Source organism: Schistocerca piceifrons, chromosome 4 (assembly GCF_021461385.2).
Source record: "Schistocerca piceifrons isolate TAMUIC-IGC-003096 chromosome 4, iqSchPice1.1, whole genome shotgun sequence".
Taxonomy (NCBI): Eukaryota; Metazoa; Arthropoda; class Insecta; order Orthoptera; family Acrididae; genus Schistocerca; species Schistocerca piceifrons.
The window spans coordinates 122,523,834-122,543,306 of NC_060141.1; the positions used below are offsets into that span (position 1 = coordinate 122,523,834).

The 19,473-nt window shown below is 39.4% G+C and overlaps 1 protein-coding gene across 1 annotated transcript in view; it reads right to left on the minus strand.

Moving 5' to 3' along the window:
* The window catches only part of LOC124795649, a 286,381-nt gene extending 267,148 nt beyond the window's left edge, over window positions 1–19,233 (minus strand). Inside the window, exons 1-2 of the mRNA XM_047259722.1 lie at window positions 19,186–19,233; window positions 7,709–7,780 (exon numbers count right to left, since the gene is read on the minus strand). Of these exons, the coding sequence (XP_047115678.1) occupies window positions 7,709–7,747 (39 nt within the window). The 5' untranslated portion in view covers window positions 7,748–7,780; window positions 19,186–19,233. The remainder of the gene's footprint in view (window positions 1–7,708; window positions 7,781–19,185) is intronic.
* Window positions 19,234–19,473: the final 240 nt, after the last annotated feature.

Sequence of the window (19,473 nt, forward strand, 5' to 3'; positions counted from 1 at the left end):
ACCTCGACAGCCCTGCGTCTCCTCGGCGTGCAGCGCACCTTGAGATTGAGGTTTTTTTTATAGAGGTTTATACCATCCTCGTGACCCAGGCAGTTAATACAAGATCCCCGGGCTCTACCATACAACGTTCCACCGTCATGCCTTACGGTGGTCGTTGAAGCACGCTCAGAGCTTACGGTATCAAGGACTGGTGGCACTTCCCAGTCCCCAGCTCAGGGACCCTGGGGTTGCCAAGCCCAAACCCAGCAACTAAATGCTGAGCCCCCTGAGGGTATGCCAATGTGTCCTGGGGTGCACACAAACACCACTGAATGATGGGACCGTATCAGGGCATCAATGGCCTCCTGGATGGATGCCACCAAAGGATGGTGAGGGTAGCACTGGTCGATAGCTTGTAGGCTGCTCAAAGAGGAATTGTTTCTTCTGTGTTCTTATTCTCCTGAATATGAGGGGGAACTATGGGAAGCCCCAACTTGGACATGGAAAGTATGGAGCAACAGAAAGTTTTGGATAAAAAATCGGGAATGGGCCCTGAAGACCCCACTCATACAATGTGGAAAGGATGTGATGTCACCAGGTCGTGTCATATGCTTTATGTAAGTCAAAAAATATGGCAATCAGGTGTTGCCATCTGGAAAAGGCTGTTTAGATGGCAGATTCGATGGACAAGATTCTCAGTGGTAGAGCAACCCTGGCTGACACTGCCCTGGCATGGAGCCATAGGCCACATGACTCCAGGACCCAACCCAACCCAACCGCCGACACACCATATGTTCCAGCAGCTTACAAAGAACGTTGGTGAGGTGGTGAGGCTGATGGGCCAATAGATATCCACATCAAGTGGGGTTTTACTGGGTTTGAGCACCAGAATGATGGTACTCTCCTGCCACTCCAATGGAAAGACACTATTGCACCAGATCCGGTTGAGGATGATGAGATGTCACTTGTAGTCAGATGAGATATGTTTAATCATCTGTCTGTGGATCCAATCTGGCCCTGGAGCTGAGTCAGGGCAATGTGCAAGGGCTCTGAATCAAATGGCTCTAAGCACTATGGGACTTAACATATGAGGTCATCAGTCCCCTGCAAGGGCACTTAGGAGCTCCCACTCTTTAAATGAGGCGTTACAGGATTCACTGTGGCATGTAGTGAATGAGAGGACGTTCCCCTCCACCCGCCATTTGAGAGTGCGAAAGGCTGGGGGTAATTCTCTGATGCAGAGGCTCGAGTAAAGCGCTCAGCACTGCTCAGCAAACGCGTGGGCATTGGTAGATAACATGCCATTTATGCTAACACCGGGAACACCTGTTGGGGTCTAGTACCTAAAAAGACGTTTGACCTTTGCCCAGACTTGGTAAGATGACGTATGCACCCAGTGATCGAGTCTTATCTCTCCCAATATTTCTGTTTCCGTCTTTTGATTGGGAGAAGTCCTGGGCTGTCAATTGATGAATCAATGAGTGAGTAACTACCATGAGCCACAATGAAATATCCAGTGGCCCAGTATTCAAGAGGCAGAGGTCAAACAGATTTTCAACATCTCTGCCTCAGCCAGCATGCACGGTGCCACCCCACAAGGGGTTATGGGCATTAGAATCTCCCAAAAGTAGGAAAGGTTTAATGAGTTCATCAATCAGTGCAGCTAATATGATCAAGGGTACTGTACTGTCTAGAGGAAGATACACATTGCAGACAGTATTTCCTGTGTCATCCTTATTCTGACAGCCACAGCTTCAAGAGGAGTTTAAAGTGGCACAGTGTCACTACAAACTGAGTTTAGGATATAAATGCAAACTCCACCTGACACACTATAGTCCCTACAGTTCCTGTGATATACCTTATAGCCATGCAGGGCAGGGGTCCATATTGCCGGGAACCAGGTTTCCTGGAGGCCAATGCAGATAGCAGGTGTAAAGCTTAACAGCTGCTGTAGCTCAGCCAGGTGGTGGGAAAAATCGATGCAATTCCACTGGAGGACTACATGATTGGAGACTGGGAAGGCATGGAACATTCAATGAGGCTGTTTATGCATCAGGGTCACCTGCTGCCACCAACCTATTGCCTGAGCAATCTATATCCATTTTGTCTGAGGATCTGGCGAGATACAAGTCCTAAGTGGATGCCCAAATCTCCAACACATCCGCAGACAAAGAGCTTGTAGGTATCGGTGGTGGGGGTGCCACTGCAATTTCCTTGGTCTTAGGGGTTTTCTTTTTGGATTAATTAATGAAAGTTCGCAGTCTCCTCTATAAAGAATGTGAGGACAATGAACATTTTGACAGCAGTGACTCATTGATATTATTAATGACATATTACTGGAAACAGTTATTACAGAAATTTAGACAGAATATTGTATGTGTAGACTCCACACATTGTACAAATTTTGACAAGTTGTTAGTGACCATATTGTTTGGGGTAGACGGTTTACATTCAGATATGCCTGTAGCATTGTGTGTGTCAAATCGGTAGACCACTTCCATTATGTCTCGTTTCTTCAGTGCTGTGAAAGAGAGAACTGGAATCATGAAAGAGTGTGTATTTATTCATGTCTGACGACACATTATTTTCAGACGTGCTTCGACAGAAGTCATAGGGGTGAACATTTGCTTAGGATCCACCTTACTGAGGCTTATCACAAAGCTTCATACAATGTTAAAGAGAGAAATATAACAATCAATACTGATGGCACAAAGTTTCTTGGGAAGTCACAGACAATCATGGGATAGCAGGTATATTGATTTTAAATAATACTGAGTGTAAATTGAAGTTTACATTGACATGTTCCATTTATAATATGTGTATACACACTTTTAGTTATCCCTGTGCAGACAGTTTAATTCATTTGAACATATGCAAACAGATTCATGCTGCATCAATGACCTATGCCTTACATTCCAGTGCCACATGTAAACCAACTGAAGCAAAACTAGGTGAGGAGGCTTCTGCCATTTTGTGTGCACATCTCTGGTCCGAGAACTAGTGTCCACTTGTTAACATCCACAGAAACCCTGAAATTGTTACTGAAAGTTCATTCGCTGGCACTTTTCAGACATACTGCAGGGAATCTCCACAACATCCCAGCAATGAGACGGTAAAATTACAAAGAAGGCATGGTAAATGCAACGAAAGTGTAAGGGCAATTTAAAGAAACCAACTTTTACTGGAAAGCAAGTGTTGTTACGGCACTGAGGCAGATATTAAATGTTCATGTTGATTCTAATCAAATTTATGTAGTTTAACCATGAGATCACAGTCTGTCATGCACTAATTTCATTAACGTAAGTAGTTTGTTGCGCACTAATTTCATGAACACAAATAGTTTGTCAATTATATTGTTTGTTCTTCCATCTAGATAACAATACTTTAAAACCATATGCATTGCTTAATGATGCACATTTCTGTTTATGCTCGAATTGCGACAGCAACAGTATGCCCACTGCAGAGACCAGAATAAATAATTTGAAGAGAAATACACCAAAATCTCTAGTATCTTCATACGCTTGAAGCTGGTTGATGGACGCCTCCAGCTGCTTATTAAAACTGTATGTCCACTTCTTCAAGTAAAGAGCTTTGTACACACGTGCTTTCTTTCCTTCATTGCCACGCACACATTCAAATTATTCTCCCATCTGTGGTCTATGTGCCAAGGAAACAGCAGATTATTTTCCATGGGTTTCCCTGGCTGGGAGGACTTCACTGACTCAGTCTCTGGGACTGAGGATGAGCGTGAAGCCCTACAACCAGCTGCTTTTGAGCTCTTCAGCCACTGGCATCTGTCGTCTTTCCCACTAGAAGAAACCTGGGAAGGGAGTGACCCAAGGAACCCATCTGTAGTGAGAGAAGCCAAAGAAGACTTATGCATCTCTGGCTTAGAAGTGGGGATGGACGTCCCCAATGATTGGAGGGGGGGGGGGGGGGGGTGTTGCTCCTGAAGTAGGTGGTACGGGAGCAATAGGGAGGGAAATGCCCCACACCATCAAGGGGGCAAGAGTAGTCTTCCACCTCTGCGAGGTCATTGGGATTGGCAGAGCTGATGGGTCAGAACTGTTGTAGCAGCGGCATAAGACAATGTCATACGTACAGTATGCAGGCGTTCAAATTTTCTCATAGCCTCTGTGTAGGTCAGTTGGTCCAGGGTCTTGTACTCCACGATTTTCCTTTCTTTCTGGAGAATCCTGCAATCTGGCGAGCAAGGCGAATGTTGCTCTCCGCAGTTGACACAGATGGGAGGCGGAGCACATGGACTATTGGGATGTGATGTGAATCTGCAATCTTGTCATGTGACACTGGACGTGCAGCAGGAAGACATACGGCCGAACTTCCAGTACTTAAAGCACCACATTGAGGGAGGTATATAGGGCTTTAAACCACAGTGGTAGACCATCACCTTGACCTTCTTGGGCAATGTATCACCCTCTAAGGCCAAGATGAAGGCACTGGTGGCAACCTGATTGTCCCACAGCCCCAGGTGGGCACGCTGGATGAAATGTACACCTTGCCACTCTAAATTGGTGCAGTGCTCATCTTCAGACTGCAAAAGAAAGTCCCAGTGAAATGTGATACCCTGGACTATATCTAAGCTTTTATGGGACGTGATGGTTACAGAAACATCCCCCAGCAAGTAACACCTGTGACTGGGCAGAGGATGCTGTTTAGATCAAGACTGACCCCAATCTCATTTTGAACAAGCCCTATACCTCCCCGAACTTTTACTCTAAATGCTCACCAAGAAACTGAGGCTTCATCGTCATAAAACATTCCCCATCAGGCCTCGAATATACAAGGTACCAGAGCAAATAAGATCCGCTGCCATCCTTAGCCTGACATTCCTCCCATGGTATGGCCAGGGAGGGGAACGATTTGGAGTCTTACTTCTGTGTGTTGAATTGAGCTCGTGAATGCTTAGAGACTGCTGGTGAGTCACCAACAGCAAGAGATGATGGACTACACTTCATCAGGTGTCATCTGCCCTGATGCCACCCACTCCGACTAGGGGCCTTCCCCAAGGGCACTACCCAGTTGCAGTTGCTGGGAGCCAGATGCCATTGGGGGATGGGTGTCTACCGCCTGGCATATGTGGGGAGTTAACAGCACAGGCATCAGCAGAGTGATCCCTGTATGGTCAGGGGGGCTACAACCAACAGGATACATGGCGACCCACCACAACTGACTGGCTGCCATGCTGGATAACAAGTGCAAAGAAGTCCATGGTCATCGTCGATGCAGGAAGCGACACTGCATAGTGCATGGTGGAAAATGCACCCAGGAAGGTGTCCTCGCCCAAGAGATGGAGAATGGGCAGGACTGCAATGCGATGACGAGAAAGTGGACTAAAGATCTCAATGCACATTGGACACGATGCACCATGTAACGCGCCCTTCCCCAATTGGCTTGTACTTTGGGAAAATTTTGATGAATGGAGGTCAAACCCTACAGGAGACTATCACAAAGGCCAAAATGTGTGAGACTCCTTTTAGTCACCTCTTACAACAGGCAGGAATAGCTCTGTCCTATTCTAACCCCTGGACCCGCAGGGGCGATGGTTGGGTTCGAGTGTGGTGCAGACCCCACAAAGCCCTGGACCAAGTTGTCAAAAAGGCACTGTGCAAACTGGTGGTGGCTCCATAACGGTGTGGGCTGTGTTTACATGGAAGGTAAGTTTGGTCCAATTGAACCAATTATTGACTGCAATGATTATGCAGAAAGATTGTGTTTGGCAACTTTGAGATGATTGGCAGCCATTCATGGACTTCATGTTCTGAAACAATGAAGAAATTTTCACGGGTGACAATGTGCCATGTCACTGGGTGACAACTGTTTACAATTGACTTGAACATTCTGGGCAATTCGAGAAAATGATGGGGCCACTATGACCACCCCTCATGAATCCCAAAGAACATTTATGGGACATATTGAAGAGGTCAGATCTTGCACAATATGCTGCACCGGCAACATTTTTCCAATTATGGATGGCTATAGAGGCAGAATGGCTCAATATTTCTGCAGGGGACTTTCAACGACTTACTGAGTCCATGCCATGTCAAGCTGCTGCACTATGCTGGGTGAAAGGAGGTCCAACACAATATTATGGGGTATTCCATGACTTTTCTCAACTCAGTCTATAATAAATGATACTGGATGGCAGGTTTTTTGATCTCTTCTGCTACCTTTCTTGTAGATGAATGTGATATGTTCTCTTTTTCCACTACTGAGCATAATTTTTGAGTTATCTATGGGAGAATATGCAAAAAAAAAAAAAAAAGAAAAGAAAAAAAAACTGTATACAATTTGATAGGGATTCCATTGGGCCCTGGAGCAGTGTTCAGTTTTAGTGATTTCACCTCAACGGCACTGACTCTAGTATCTATACGACTCACCTTTTCAGTGGTGTGTGAACTAAACTGGGGAAATATTGCAGGATTTTCATTCCCAAAGAAACATTTGATAACTGAGTTAAGTGTATATGCTTGTTCTTTGTTACTCTGTTGCAGGTTCTGTCTTGCCCATGAGCATCTGAACATTAACTTTGGTGCCACTAACCGCCTTTAGTAAGATCAGAGTTTCTTTGAGTTTGAGAAATCTTTCAATAATGTTCTAGTACTGTAGGATGTTAAGGCTTCACGCATAGCCACCTTGATAGCTGAACATGTTTCATTTGTCATCTGATACATGAACTAAGTGTTTTATTTGTATTCTGATATCAGCTGTGTGAAAAATCAATTTATGGTCAACAACACACACAAAACACTGCCTCTGACCACTAAGGCTGGGTCTAAAAGTAGTTCATCCTTTTATAGCAGGAAGTGGTAATGTCTAATGACCATACATTTAACAGCAAGATATGTTATGTAAATATTGTCAGTACTTATAATTTACTGTATGCTATTGTGTTACACAGCATTCAGCCTTCAATAAGCCTTAATCAGTTTGATGTAAACTAACTTAGTGTTTAATTACTAGCTATTAACAGTTTTTATCCAATTCAATTTCTCTTATCTTGTATTGTTGAATGACACACTGTCTATGCCGTTCTTGAACTGCATTTGAAGGTTATATTAGTATATTGCTTACTTCAATGATCATTTGTTCTTCTGCTGCCTGCAGTTATTTTTATGGAATTAATTTCTTCATATATATCTCTATATTATAGTTACTTTATATCTTGTAGCATTTAAAGGTGAAACCTTTGTTTTTCTAGCCCATTTTCTACAGTGCCAATCTCTGTGCATTTCCCACAGTGATCAAATCACACTAAAAGGCCACCACACTAAGGAAAGTCAATACACATGAACAGCACGCTTACAACCACAGCCTTGCCCAGTCAATTCTATCAGTAAGTACAGAATACCAAAAAGATGAGGGCTCATAATTGACATTTTTTGTCTAGTTAATCTATTAGAGTTTTTAGGTGAGAACAAAGGTATTTTTCCAAGAATTGTAAAATACTGAGCATGTAGTAGATGGTAGCTATCTGGGCTCACAGCATACTGATCACTGGAGTCTTATGTGATGGACAGAGAGCTGAAGCTACCCCTAAACAATCTATAGATCTGAAGTTGGTCTAATTCAACCAAAGCTGGAATCTGCAGTTAAAATGTTCAACCAAAACTTTTGTCCAAGAAAATAACTATTCAGTTATGTAATTCACACCATTTCCCACACATTTAATTATAGAAACTTGTCTGTTTCACAGTTGGGTATTTCTCACCTTAGGAGTGTGCAGAATCTCCTCTGGTATCTCAGACATTCCAAATTTAGGGTAGATCTTTAGCAAGCAATGCTGCAACATGAAAAAGTTGTATTAGACAACAAAAAATATTTTATACTTGGACGCACACAATCAGTGGTAAGATAAGCACAACATTTTTACAAAAAGTATGAAGTATGACCAAGGGGATTAGAAACACGCTGGGAGGTAACGACAATCTGTCAGGCTGTCAGTGGATGTAATATGTAAACACAAGAGATGCCCCCGCTGAGGGCAGGGCAAATGCAGAGGCGGCAAGTGGCAGGAAGGGACCTTTTGGTGGATTACCTGGAGTACTAGAATAGAAGTCATGACAATTAGCAATGCAGCAAAGGGTGTGCATACCAAAGATGGCTGAATTCCCAATATGTCAAGTAATGGGTACCTCAGAATGCTACAAATTACACTGCACAGCCACTTTAATTGTAATTATAAAAATTACATAATTTATATTAGTGCAAGATATCAACAACATTACTTAAACCATTGAAAATTCTTAAATACTTTTGGCAATAATTAAGAGTTAAAATGGTTAGATAACTGCTGAAGACACCTGCAATTATCATTGAATGTCACATCACTAACTATTATACAGATAAATATAACAAAATGAACACAACATGTTGTACACAGAACAAGTGAGTGGGCAACCTGTAGTATACCCGTGCATGTGTACTCAAATCAATGGCCAACTACATCAATATGGGCCAGCCACTAGAGGCAACCTGAAGGAAATGTGTACATGGCACAGTCTCCACCACAGCGTCTACCGATGACTCGCACCTATACAAGTATGGAGCAGAACTGACTGACATTCACTATGTTCTTTTAGATTGTATTGCTCACACCAGTTGTTCTGTGTATTGCTTATGTTGCACTTTCTGCATGAGTCTTGTCTTGTTGTGCGTGGAGTTACACGAAGGTTATTTCTGTAATTGTTAAGAGGTTTATAAATAAAGCCATATTTGTGTTACTTGGATTGGTTTCGTATATTACTTGGTTACTTCACAATCAGGTTCCATTCTCATCTTCAGTTTTGCAGTAATCAAGTAATACATGAAACTAATCCAAGTAAGACAAATATGGCTTTCTTGATAAACCTCTGAACAATAATGGAAATAAGCCTTGCATGACTCCAAACATAACAAGACAAAGAATCATACAGAAGTTGCAATGTAAGTGATACACAGGGAAACTGATGTGAGCAGTACAAAGTAATAAACATAGTGAGAGTAAGTCAGCACTGCTCCACAGTTACATAGACACAAGTTGCCGGTAGATGGTGCAGTGGAGACCAAGCAGTGTGCACAGTTCCTACAAGCAGCCTCTAGTGGCCGGCCCGCACTTGGCAGTTGATTTAAGTGCACACGTAGCAGGATACAACAAGGTTGATTAGAGGCATTAAGTGATAGAACTTGGGCAGGAAGTGGCAGTGTGATACTTTAAATTTTGCAGGGACTTAGTAAACTTTGATACCAAGTTGAGCTTGGAATTAGGGAGGCAGTTGGATTTTTTTTTAAGTCTAATGATGCGCAGTGCTGTACAAATATGTGCAAGAATTTAGAGATGCTTATCATATTGCTGAAGTGCAACTATACTTGAGTTAAATATTGATTTATGAACAGTCAATGTGTTATAGTATTTTGTAATTACACTCATTTGAGGTGATTAGTTTAGCCGAGGGTATCTGCTTGTACTTTTATCACATTCACACAAACTTAACAACACCCATTCTGCAGTTATTTATGTTATGCTTTATTTGTATACTTTTGTAGGTTGTGACGTCAGTGCCTGTTTCACTACATGTACCATCTGGATTGTACCCCGAACACCAGCTTCTAGTAGCTCTGCAGGTCGGAACTGGCACTACAACATGTCCTTTGTTCTCACCACCCAACTAACTTAATTTACATTAATTTCTTCAGTCTCACCATTTCTTCACAGTAGCTATTCCTTTTTCATTCTCTTTTAACCTTCTACAACTTTCATTTTCTGACCTGTCTTAATTGCTATCCCCTTCACACCTCTAGCGCACACAGTGCACTTAGCTTTTTGCTCTCATTAGCCTGTGTATGATATTTTAGCAGTAATCTCTCTTGCATATTATCCTATCTTCCACATTTAAGCTCTGAGATTTTAAAATCTCATCTAGCACAGTCCCAACAACAATCAGTCTTTCCTTCTCATCCCATCTGTTAAGTCCTCCCTGACTTGAGGTTCTGGGTGACCTTTCCGAACTCTACCCCTTTTTCTAAACCTCACCAGTCTTTTTTTTCGCTCCTCTTCAACCCTTCTATGTTTACCTTATATTCAGGAAGATGGAATTTGCTCTGTCTGGTATCCTGGTTTCCTACAAAATTTTGAAGATGTAGTTTTTGTCTTTAATTGGAAAGAGAGAAAAGTAACTGATATTGCAATTGCAATAGCAAAATTAAGTTACTCAAAATCTGAAGATGTTTATGGTGTCTCCAATTCTCTGATTAAAAAAATTATGGAGGTAGTAGCGCAACACACTATTTTCTTATAAACCATATGTTTGTCAGTCCCTTTTTCCCTTCATCCTTGCAAATGGCAATCATTACTCCTCTCACCAAGAAAGGTTGTAAGTCTTGTTGTAATAATTACCATCAAAAATCTCTCATACCCATGATTTTGAAAGTTGTGTAATATTGTGTACAGCTCCAAATCAATCAATATCTGTCTGAGTAATATTCTTAATGACTCATTACAGCTTCAGGTCAGGCTTGTCAACAGTAAAAGCAGCCAAAAACGTTGTTTCATTGACACTACCAACATTTGAATGAAGATTAGCAGTTAATGCTATCCCTGTGGATCTCGGCAAGGTATTTGTCAGCCATGAAGCACTGCTAGAAAAACTCTACTACTGTAGTTTTATAGGATCATAGCTATCTCTGACCATATCCTACCTGAGTGACAGTACTAATTATGCAGTTCAACAATATGAGATCAAATTCCTTGCATATCAAACAGAGTGTACCACAATATTCTGTGTTTGGCTCTTTACTACTCATAATATGCAGCGTGTTCATTTCAACTTGAGACCAGTGAAAATCTTGAAATGATTCACTGTATAAAAAGATGTTCTAGGTGAAGAGTTATTTGGAAAGGTGACATTGTCTGTGCTACAACTACAACTGGCTACCTCCTAACCCCCCCTCCCCAGGCAGTGTCAACTTAAATTTTCAAATGGGGTCAATCCATATGAAGTTATCCAAAAAGGTTTGCTTGACCATTTTTAAATTTTTTATGTTTTTTTATGTGATTACCCTATAGTTGAGAAGATCAGAACATTTTTTTTTAAATTACCTTGCACTGTCACTGAGTAGTGGCCATCTTTATTTGTAACCGCACAACAGTTTTTCAATTTGGAGACATTAGCATTAATCTCAATATCTCTGCACTGGATTTAGTTACAACATTGCAACTGGCATGACTGTTTTTAGAAACGTCTCCTCTACAACACTATTTATTGCCCAAAATACCCTAAATTAAAAAATAACCAATGAAAATGACCTCCAAAGTTTGATGTGAAAATTAAGAAAATCCAGAACAACAACCAAGGAGTGATTTATCAGTGTATTTTTCTCTAGTTAGATATCAAACTACTAGTCATATATAGAGCAAGAACACTGACAAATGTTTCCTTAATTTTTTATAATTTTTAAAATTTGAAAAATCTTCATTTTTTGTAAAGTTTGGGGCTAATTATCTGAGTGGGACTGAATATAAAAATTTGATTTTTGCACATTTTGTACACCTACATGATAGCAAAGTACTGTAAAAATTTCAAGCTGGTATTTGACTTTGAAGAAAGAGATGAATTTTTGAAAATGAGGAAATAATTCACACATCATTAGAACTGATCTTATGGTTATTGCCTATTTAAATGATTTAGTGTTTCATTGTAATAAAATTTAGTTGTAACCTATATTTAGTTAACACTATCACCCTTTATTTATTTAGTATTATTTATTTTAATAACAAAATATTAAACAGGAGCTTTTGTTTCAGTTCTATGTTTAAAAAATTTGCACATTACTACACGTTAAAAATGATTAAAGTAAAACAATAAACTTGTGAAATTTATCTGTTGTTGAGAAGGCTACAGTTTTGTGCACGAGTTTAGTCCTCAAGACAAGTGTGTACATGAGCTCAGTGGACACAGTAATAAGTCTGCACAGGGGCCCAGTAGTCAGTGACAAGTCTGTACATCAAATGTGAAACCCCCACTACATTTGCTGGGTGTGGCATTGTTCAGAAACCTCTCAGAGTGGTTGTACATACTTCATTGAAAGTGTAGAATATTTTGTGTGCTTTTGTCATGAGTGTAATTTTTAGTTAACTAAAATAGCTTTAAAATTTAATAAATCTGAAAAGCTAATTGGAATGCAATAAAATGGATGAGCAGTGTTCTGTTGGACAAACAGTAAGTGAAGAGTGTCACAAAAAGTCTGTGGTTCAGTTTCAAAAACTTATAAAATTTTAATGACTGATGAAGATAGACAAACTTTGTTTAAATTACAAGTAAGTTGTTTCGCATAATTAATTTGTGTCATGAGAAAAAAAAATATATTATGAAATACAACCGTATTTTTGGAAAAACATGCTCTGATCCACTCAAAGGTCATAAAAAACCAGTTATTAAATGGTCGAGGGAAAGAAAACTTGGGTTTGAGGGCAGTAAAATTTTAACATTTGTCCTTGTTAAGACTGAATAAAACAGCTTCCTGAGTGAATCTTAATGTGATTGCTGGAAATATTCCCAGTGCCCAAACTGTTACTCAAAAATATTTATCACAAATCCAGAGTCAGAATCAAGTAACCTTATTACTGACATTTATGTTCCAAATGAGGAAACTGTCAGCAAATTTAATTTTTATTTTTCTAATTTAGAGGTATCTCCTACTTTGAATATAAGAAAATTGAGTAGCAGAAAAAGAAAAGCTGCTATTGAAAGCAAGATATAACAAATTTCAGACAAAATTAGGAAACACCTAGAATCAGGTTTTAATAATGCAGATACCAGAAGTACCTCTCAAAAATAAAATAAAAAACCTACCTTCAGAACCATTCGACATGAAATATTTGAGCTTAATTGAGAAATTAAAAAGTAACTGTTCAGTGACACCTAAAGAGGAAGAAGTGAAATTTTTTAGTTTAAGCCCTGACTCATTAAGAGAACATATAGATAATTGGTTCAACATTTTTGACAGTTTGCGTAGAGCAACCTAAAAATTAGTGAAAGAGTAAGGCATTCTAGCAGTTTTAATAAAGATTAAACGAGTTGGTAGAAGTGAAGAAACAATTGAAAAGATCCAGCAATTTTTCAAAGACAATGAAAAAAGTAGAATCTCCCCTGGCAGCAAAGATAGGAAGAGAGTTGTTGTAACAAAGCAGAAATGACTACTGCTGTCAAATTTAAATGAACATGTACCTTTCAAAAATGCTCATCCTGAAAGCAAAGTTGGAAGATCAAAATAATGTGACCTTTGTCCTAAGTGGTGCATTTTAGCCGACTCCTCAGGAACATAGTACATTTGTGTGTGTTTATATCATCAAAATGTCAAAATGATGACTGTGGGTGCAAAACTCAATGATGTTAACTGCAAAGGTTTACTAGATTTAATGGTTTGTTACACTAACAATTATCACTGTATGATGAGTTTCTGTGATAAATGCCCCAGTAAAGAAACCATTCAAACTGTTTAACAGATCTGAGGAGGAAATGCCCAACAATGTTACCTTCAAACCGTCGGTTATAATTGACACGTCTGAAATGATAGCAGGAAAAGTACATTGACCCCTTAATTGATAACATAAAAAAATCTCAAAAGTCACCACAGTGTTTCTAAAATCAAAAGAAAGTTTTTGAAGGCCAAAAAAAACAACTTTATGAAACTGGATGCATAGTCCTAGCTGAATCTCCAGAAAACTTAATACTTGTGGTTCAGGATGAAATGCGAGGGTACCACCAAGAAACATCGCATCCATTTGTTTTGTACTTGAAAAATGAGAAAAATGAAGTTTGCATTTCTTCAATGTGCATGCTAAGAGATTACTTTGAGCACAACACTTCAGTTGCCATGAGTTTCAAAAGAATGGTTGGTTGGTTGGTTGTTTTGGGGAAGGAGACCAGACAGTGAGTCATTGGTCTCATCGGATTAGGGAAGGACGGGAAGGAAGTCGGCCGTGCCCTTTGAAAGGAACCATCCTGGCATTTGCCTGGAGTGATTTTGGGAAATCACAGAAAACCTAAATCAGGATGGCCAGACGTGGGATTGATCCGTCGTCCTCCCAAATGCCAAAAGTATGTAACAAATTACATAAAAGAAAAGCTGTTCAAGGTTGAGAAGCTTATATACTTTCCAGATGCAAGTGGTAGATAACAGAAAGAATTTTTCAAATCTTTACAACCATGCAGTAGTTTTTTGCTCCTTGCCATGATAAAAATGCGTGTAATGGAGTAGGAGATACAACAACACATTAAGTGAGTAAAGCAGCCTACAAAGAATGAGCACAGACCAAATTCTTACAATATAAGAGTTTTATGCCTTTTGCGAGGATAATATTAAAGGCATCACCTATTTTCTCATCAAGAAAGATGAGGTAGTTTATATAAAAGCAACACCTCAAACCACATTTGTAAACTGTAATAGCAATAAAAGGGAAAAAGTCAATACCAAAAATTCCTTGCATTGCAGAAGACTTAGTTTGATGCTATGTAACATCAGGAACTGAAATTTATGAGGATCATTCTGTCAGGGAAATTCCATATCTGTATTTAACACTGAATGACATAGTTGCATGTGTGTATGATGGACAATAGTGGTTTGTTAAAAAACGATTTTTGTGCATTTTTACCACCCTGCTGTCTCAATGTCATTCAAGACATCTAATAGTGACAAAGTTTGGATACCAGTGAAAAACGTATTAAGGAAGCTTTCAATGCTTGCACTTACCACAGAAACAGAGGTCTTAGTCTATATCGCATAAGCTGTCTGAAGAAATAATTGTTCTTAGTGATCACCACTAGGATTAGGAAGCACCACATCTCTAATTCATTTTAAATTGGTCAAAATAATATAAATGTTTAGTTCGGTCATTTTTCAAGTCTTTGCATATAGTTCAGTGCCTTAACTTCACTAATAATGGACTGCATCTACCCAACATCACACACAACTCAGCAACAGCCATAAGATCAACTGTAACGTAATCTGAATTATTTTCTCATTTTCAGAAATTAATATCTTTTCTCACTGTAAAACTCAATGTTGAAATTTTTACAGTGCTTTCCCATAACATGCGTGTGCAAAATGTGTAAAAGTCAAATTGGAATGTTCAGTCCTACCAGAGATAACCACCCCAAACCTTACAAAAAATTATTTTCAGATTTCAAAAAATTTATAAAAAATTAAAGAAACATCTGTCAGTGTTCTTGCTCTATATGAGGATAGTAGTATATGATATCTAACTAGAGAAAAAAATACAGTGATAGATCATTCCTTGGTTGTTATTTTTACGTCTAAAATGTGGGTTTTCCAAATTTTCAGTAGCAAACTTTTGAGGTCATTTTCACTGTATTTTTAATTTAGGTTATTTTGGGCAATAAACACTTTTGTAGAGGCGGCTTATTTTTTACAAAACAATCATGTCAATTGCAATGCTGAAACTAAACCCAGTACAGAGATATTCGTATTATCGCTATTGTCTCCAAACTGAAAAACTGTCATGTACTTACAAAAAAGAATGGCTGGCATTTAGTAACAATGGAAGGCAAAAATTTTCAAAAACTGTTTGAACTTCGGAATTATAATGTAATCAAATGAAAAACAAATACTTAAAAATGGCCAAGCAACCAACTAAACTTTCAATGGATTACTTCACTTGAATTGACACAATGGGAGCTCCCCATTTTGTAGCATATTTGGATTCTCTGCCAAAAAATAAATACGCTTTATTCAGACCATTTTTTTTCCATTTGTGGTAGATGGCACTGTAGTCAACAAGTATGAAATGTGACTGTTCTTCAGTTGAGAACTGATGCATTTGATTCTAAATTTCTTTTATGATGTAACTGTCAGCCTTTGTGTTGACAGCCGATTTTTATGTTTAAAATTTGATATAGTGTTGTGAATTGGATTTACAGTACAGTATGGTTAGCTGTTTCAGTGTCATTAGAACATACATTTAGTGTGATCCAGGAACAATGACATGGCTCTAATAATTTTCTATTCCCATCGGGGTGCTTTATATTGGTGAATCCCTTTGCCTGTCACCACTGGGATGATTGATTTCGTTGAGCGGCCATGGAAAGTGCGCCTGTCACTATAACTTCATAGACATTTACCCTTATTACAATGGTTGTGTTTTGTTTTTTGGCCACTGAAGGATCCTAGGGCTCCCAGCTCAAACATCTTCAATTTTGATGAAATTTGTGCAGGACATAGCTGAGGGCCCTGCATCAACTTATGCAGGCTCACCTGTAACTTCGCTGGGGTGCTAGAGCCATTTTCATGAAGACCACTTTTAGAGAGACCAAAAAGTCGTGAAGAAATGGTCAAGTTTGGCATTCCACGGTTGCTAATGTAAAAGAGCTAGAATCTTGCTTCTGGGTATAGTGGTACAACTTTGTGAACTCTACGTTGACAGCTTCCTCCATAGACCGACTAACAATCTCGTCAAACTCGGGAAAGTTAAAACTGACACATTCGTGGGAACACATTTTGAGCTATACGGCACCGTACTGAAAAAACAGCTACGTAGTTCACGAGGTGCGGTCTCTGAGGCTCCAACACCTATCAATAATACGTGTCAACAATAAATACAGAAGGCGATAACCCAACCGACATCAAAATATCGTAGGCTTCGCAATTTAAGGAGGGTCGGGGGAGTATAGAAGCATTCCACCACAACTGGCCTTGGGAGTCGAATTCGAAAAATTTACGCGCGGTCAGAGAGCACACCTCGCGAGTTAAGGGCTAAAATATCTTTTGCACCATGTATGTTATTTATGTAAGTTTGTGTGTGTGTAACCTACACAAAAGACATCAGTGGTATTTCTTTAATATTTAAGGATGGATACTAAATCTCTGTTGGAATGATGTTGCCAGCAGTAACCGGAAATGTGTGGTGCTTTCATGTTTCTGGAACTGTCCCACTGGACTGTACCTGGGTTCCAAGAAAACTTAATAAAATTTCATTTTCTGTAGTGAAACAAGGACATACTAACGCCCTGTGTTTTGTATGGCGCAAACATTTTTCCGATGTACAGGAGCTCCTCGCTAAGAAATGTAGAAGTTAAACTCCCAGTTAACAGACTAAGGTTTTAACATTTTCACGGAACAGTGTCGCTATCGATGAGACAAAGTAACGTTGGTTCGCTACACCAGAATAAAATAAGGCACAATTTGTTATTTTTATTCTCAAAACTGATGGAAACCATGCAAATGGTTATATAAATAGCGCTTTAGGAAATACTGATTACTGTTTACAACAATACTACAGTATGTAATATTTGGCTTGGTTGTCCTAACTGCGATTGTTACAAGTATTTGGCAGTTACAGTAAAAACACGTATGCAAACACTTCTCCAGCTGCAGAGGCAATAAAATTAAGCTAATTATCCCGTACACGGCAGCTTTATCACTAAAATAGCCAAATTTAGCGGCTCTCGCAAGCGTTTGAAGTTTAAAGTGCCAGTGTTGCCAATATGCGCAATATGAAATTAGACACGTGAGAAATTTTTAGAATGACAATATTAACACTGTAGGCTTAATTTCCGTACTTATAATATGTAAGGACGTTAAATATAGCGTCAATAATCTGTCGGTTGAAATGGGCAGTATCATAAGCTGAGTATTATGGTTTGGCTGGTCTACGAAACAGGCACACTAATACTAAACAAATGTTTGTATGACCTGTATACGAATACTTCCAGATCACGGTCAGCATTAATTCGGAGAAAATGCATAACATAAGGTGATGTGTGGATAGTAGGCTAATTTGGGGCAGCACAGCAAGGCTAACAATATGAAATGATTAACTCTTCAGATATGTAAATAAATAAAGCTGCAACCTGTCACTTTTTTGAATAGTTATTATTCCACGAATCGGTTTTCGAACCTTGAGATGGTTTTCGGGAAGTTAAGTTACATATTTCTAGCAAGAAGATGGAACATGCTTTAATATATAGCCAAGAGTATTGTTTATCTGTCGGTGTGGATGCAGAACTTTAGTTTTTATATGTAACTTCCAGAAAACCATCTGAAAATAAACCTGAAAAGGTTCGAAACCCGGTTCATGGAATAATTAACTACGCAAAAAAGCGACTGGTTGCAGTTATGTATTTACGTTCAATTAAGCCACGGGTTTTAAAATATCCGTAATGGAGAAGCTTAATCTTAAGGTATGTGCCTGTTAACGCGCAGAAGCCGAGTCAGGACACTCAACTATCTGTTTAGGCCTACGGGATGAACCTGGGAATCTGGAGTACCACAAAGATGAGTTTAGACTTTACAGATTTCACTGTGTTATTTGCAAACCGAATGACTAAATATGTTTTATATATAATTATACTCTTAAACACTATATGGGCACGAGTTTTACAACCTTTGGTACCGGAATATTCAATGTACTTCCATTTGAAGACACCAAACAACACGCCACCTGACACTGAGTGGAGCTCTTCAAGAACACGCCAGTTCCTCACCCGAGTGAAAACTGATTACGAGTTGAGTTGGTCACAGTCTGGTTGTGATTAGGTTGTTCTCTCAAAATATATTATCAGCGTCCCTGTTCGAGGGAAGAAGGGATTTATCCCCCTACTCCATATCTGCGGTCAGCAAGTGAATGGGCTCCTGTGGTTGACTGGAAGTTGTCTACAGCCCTTCTGATCGCAAACCCATCCACTGGGGCTAGCCCTCAGGCAGCGAACAAAAGTAAGCTAATATTCCAGATTACTTGCTATTTTAGATTCCTTTAATTTTTTTGCTGCTGTATTATCTAGAAGTTGACTGAAAACATTGGAAATGGCATCTTTTTTTAAAAAAATCTGTGAATGTAGACATGCTACCGATACGAAATGAATTATTACCATATGCATAACGGGGCTATCAATTCCTCACGAAGTTCCTATGTTATGTCGAAAGTTTCAAATTTGGCCAACGCAGTTTTAATGAAGTTGCATTGAGACCTCTCATATTTCATAGGTGGTAAGACGCCACTCAAATACAGTGAAATAAGATAAGCGCGAGTGCAGAAAGCATTTTCAGTACTAAGTGAAACCTACATAAATTAAATGTAGATACTATAAGTAAATTTAAAGAAAACGCAGTTGATACGAGCATGTATCCACTAGCCGTCAGAGGTGTCCGTAGCAAGCGAATATATTCGCTGAAAAATTAAACTTTTATACTCACTATCTCAGCAAGTTCAAAACGGTTTGTCGCAGCTGCTGTTGCCGTCGTTCGCCCTCTAATGCGTGGAAGTACAGCAAGTGCCGGGGCAGTTCAATTTTGCGCCGCGGGAGGCAGCACAAGGGCTAGCTGACCCGTTCACCTGTTACAAGGCCCGTATTGGACCGCGAAAGTTCTTCAGAGAATCTTTTGTTAAAACTAGGGTTGCGTTACAACTTTTAAAAAAGATAGGAGAAAGTATCACAGCACTCTACCAAAGTTTTTATAAAACGTCTTTTATAAAAGATGTGG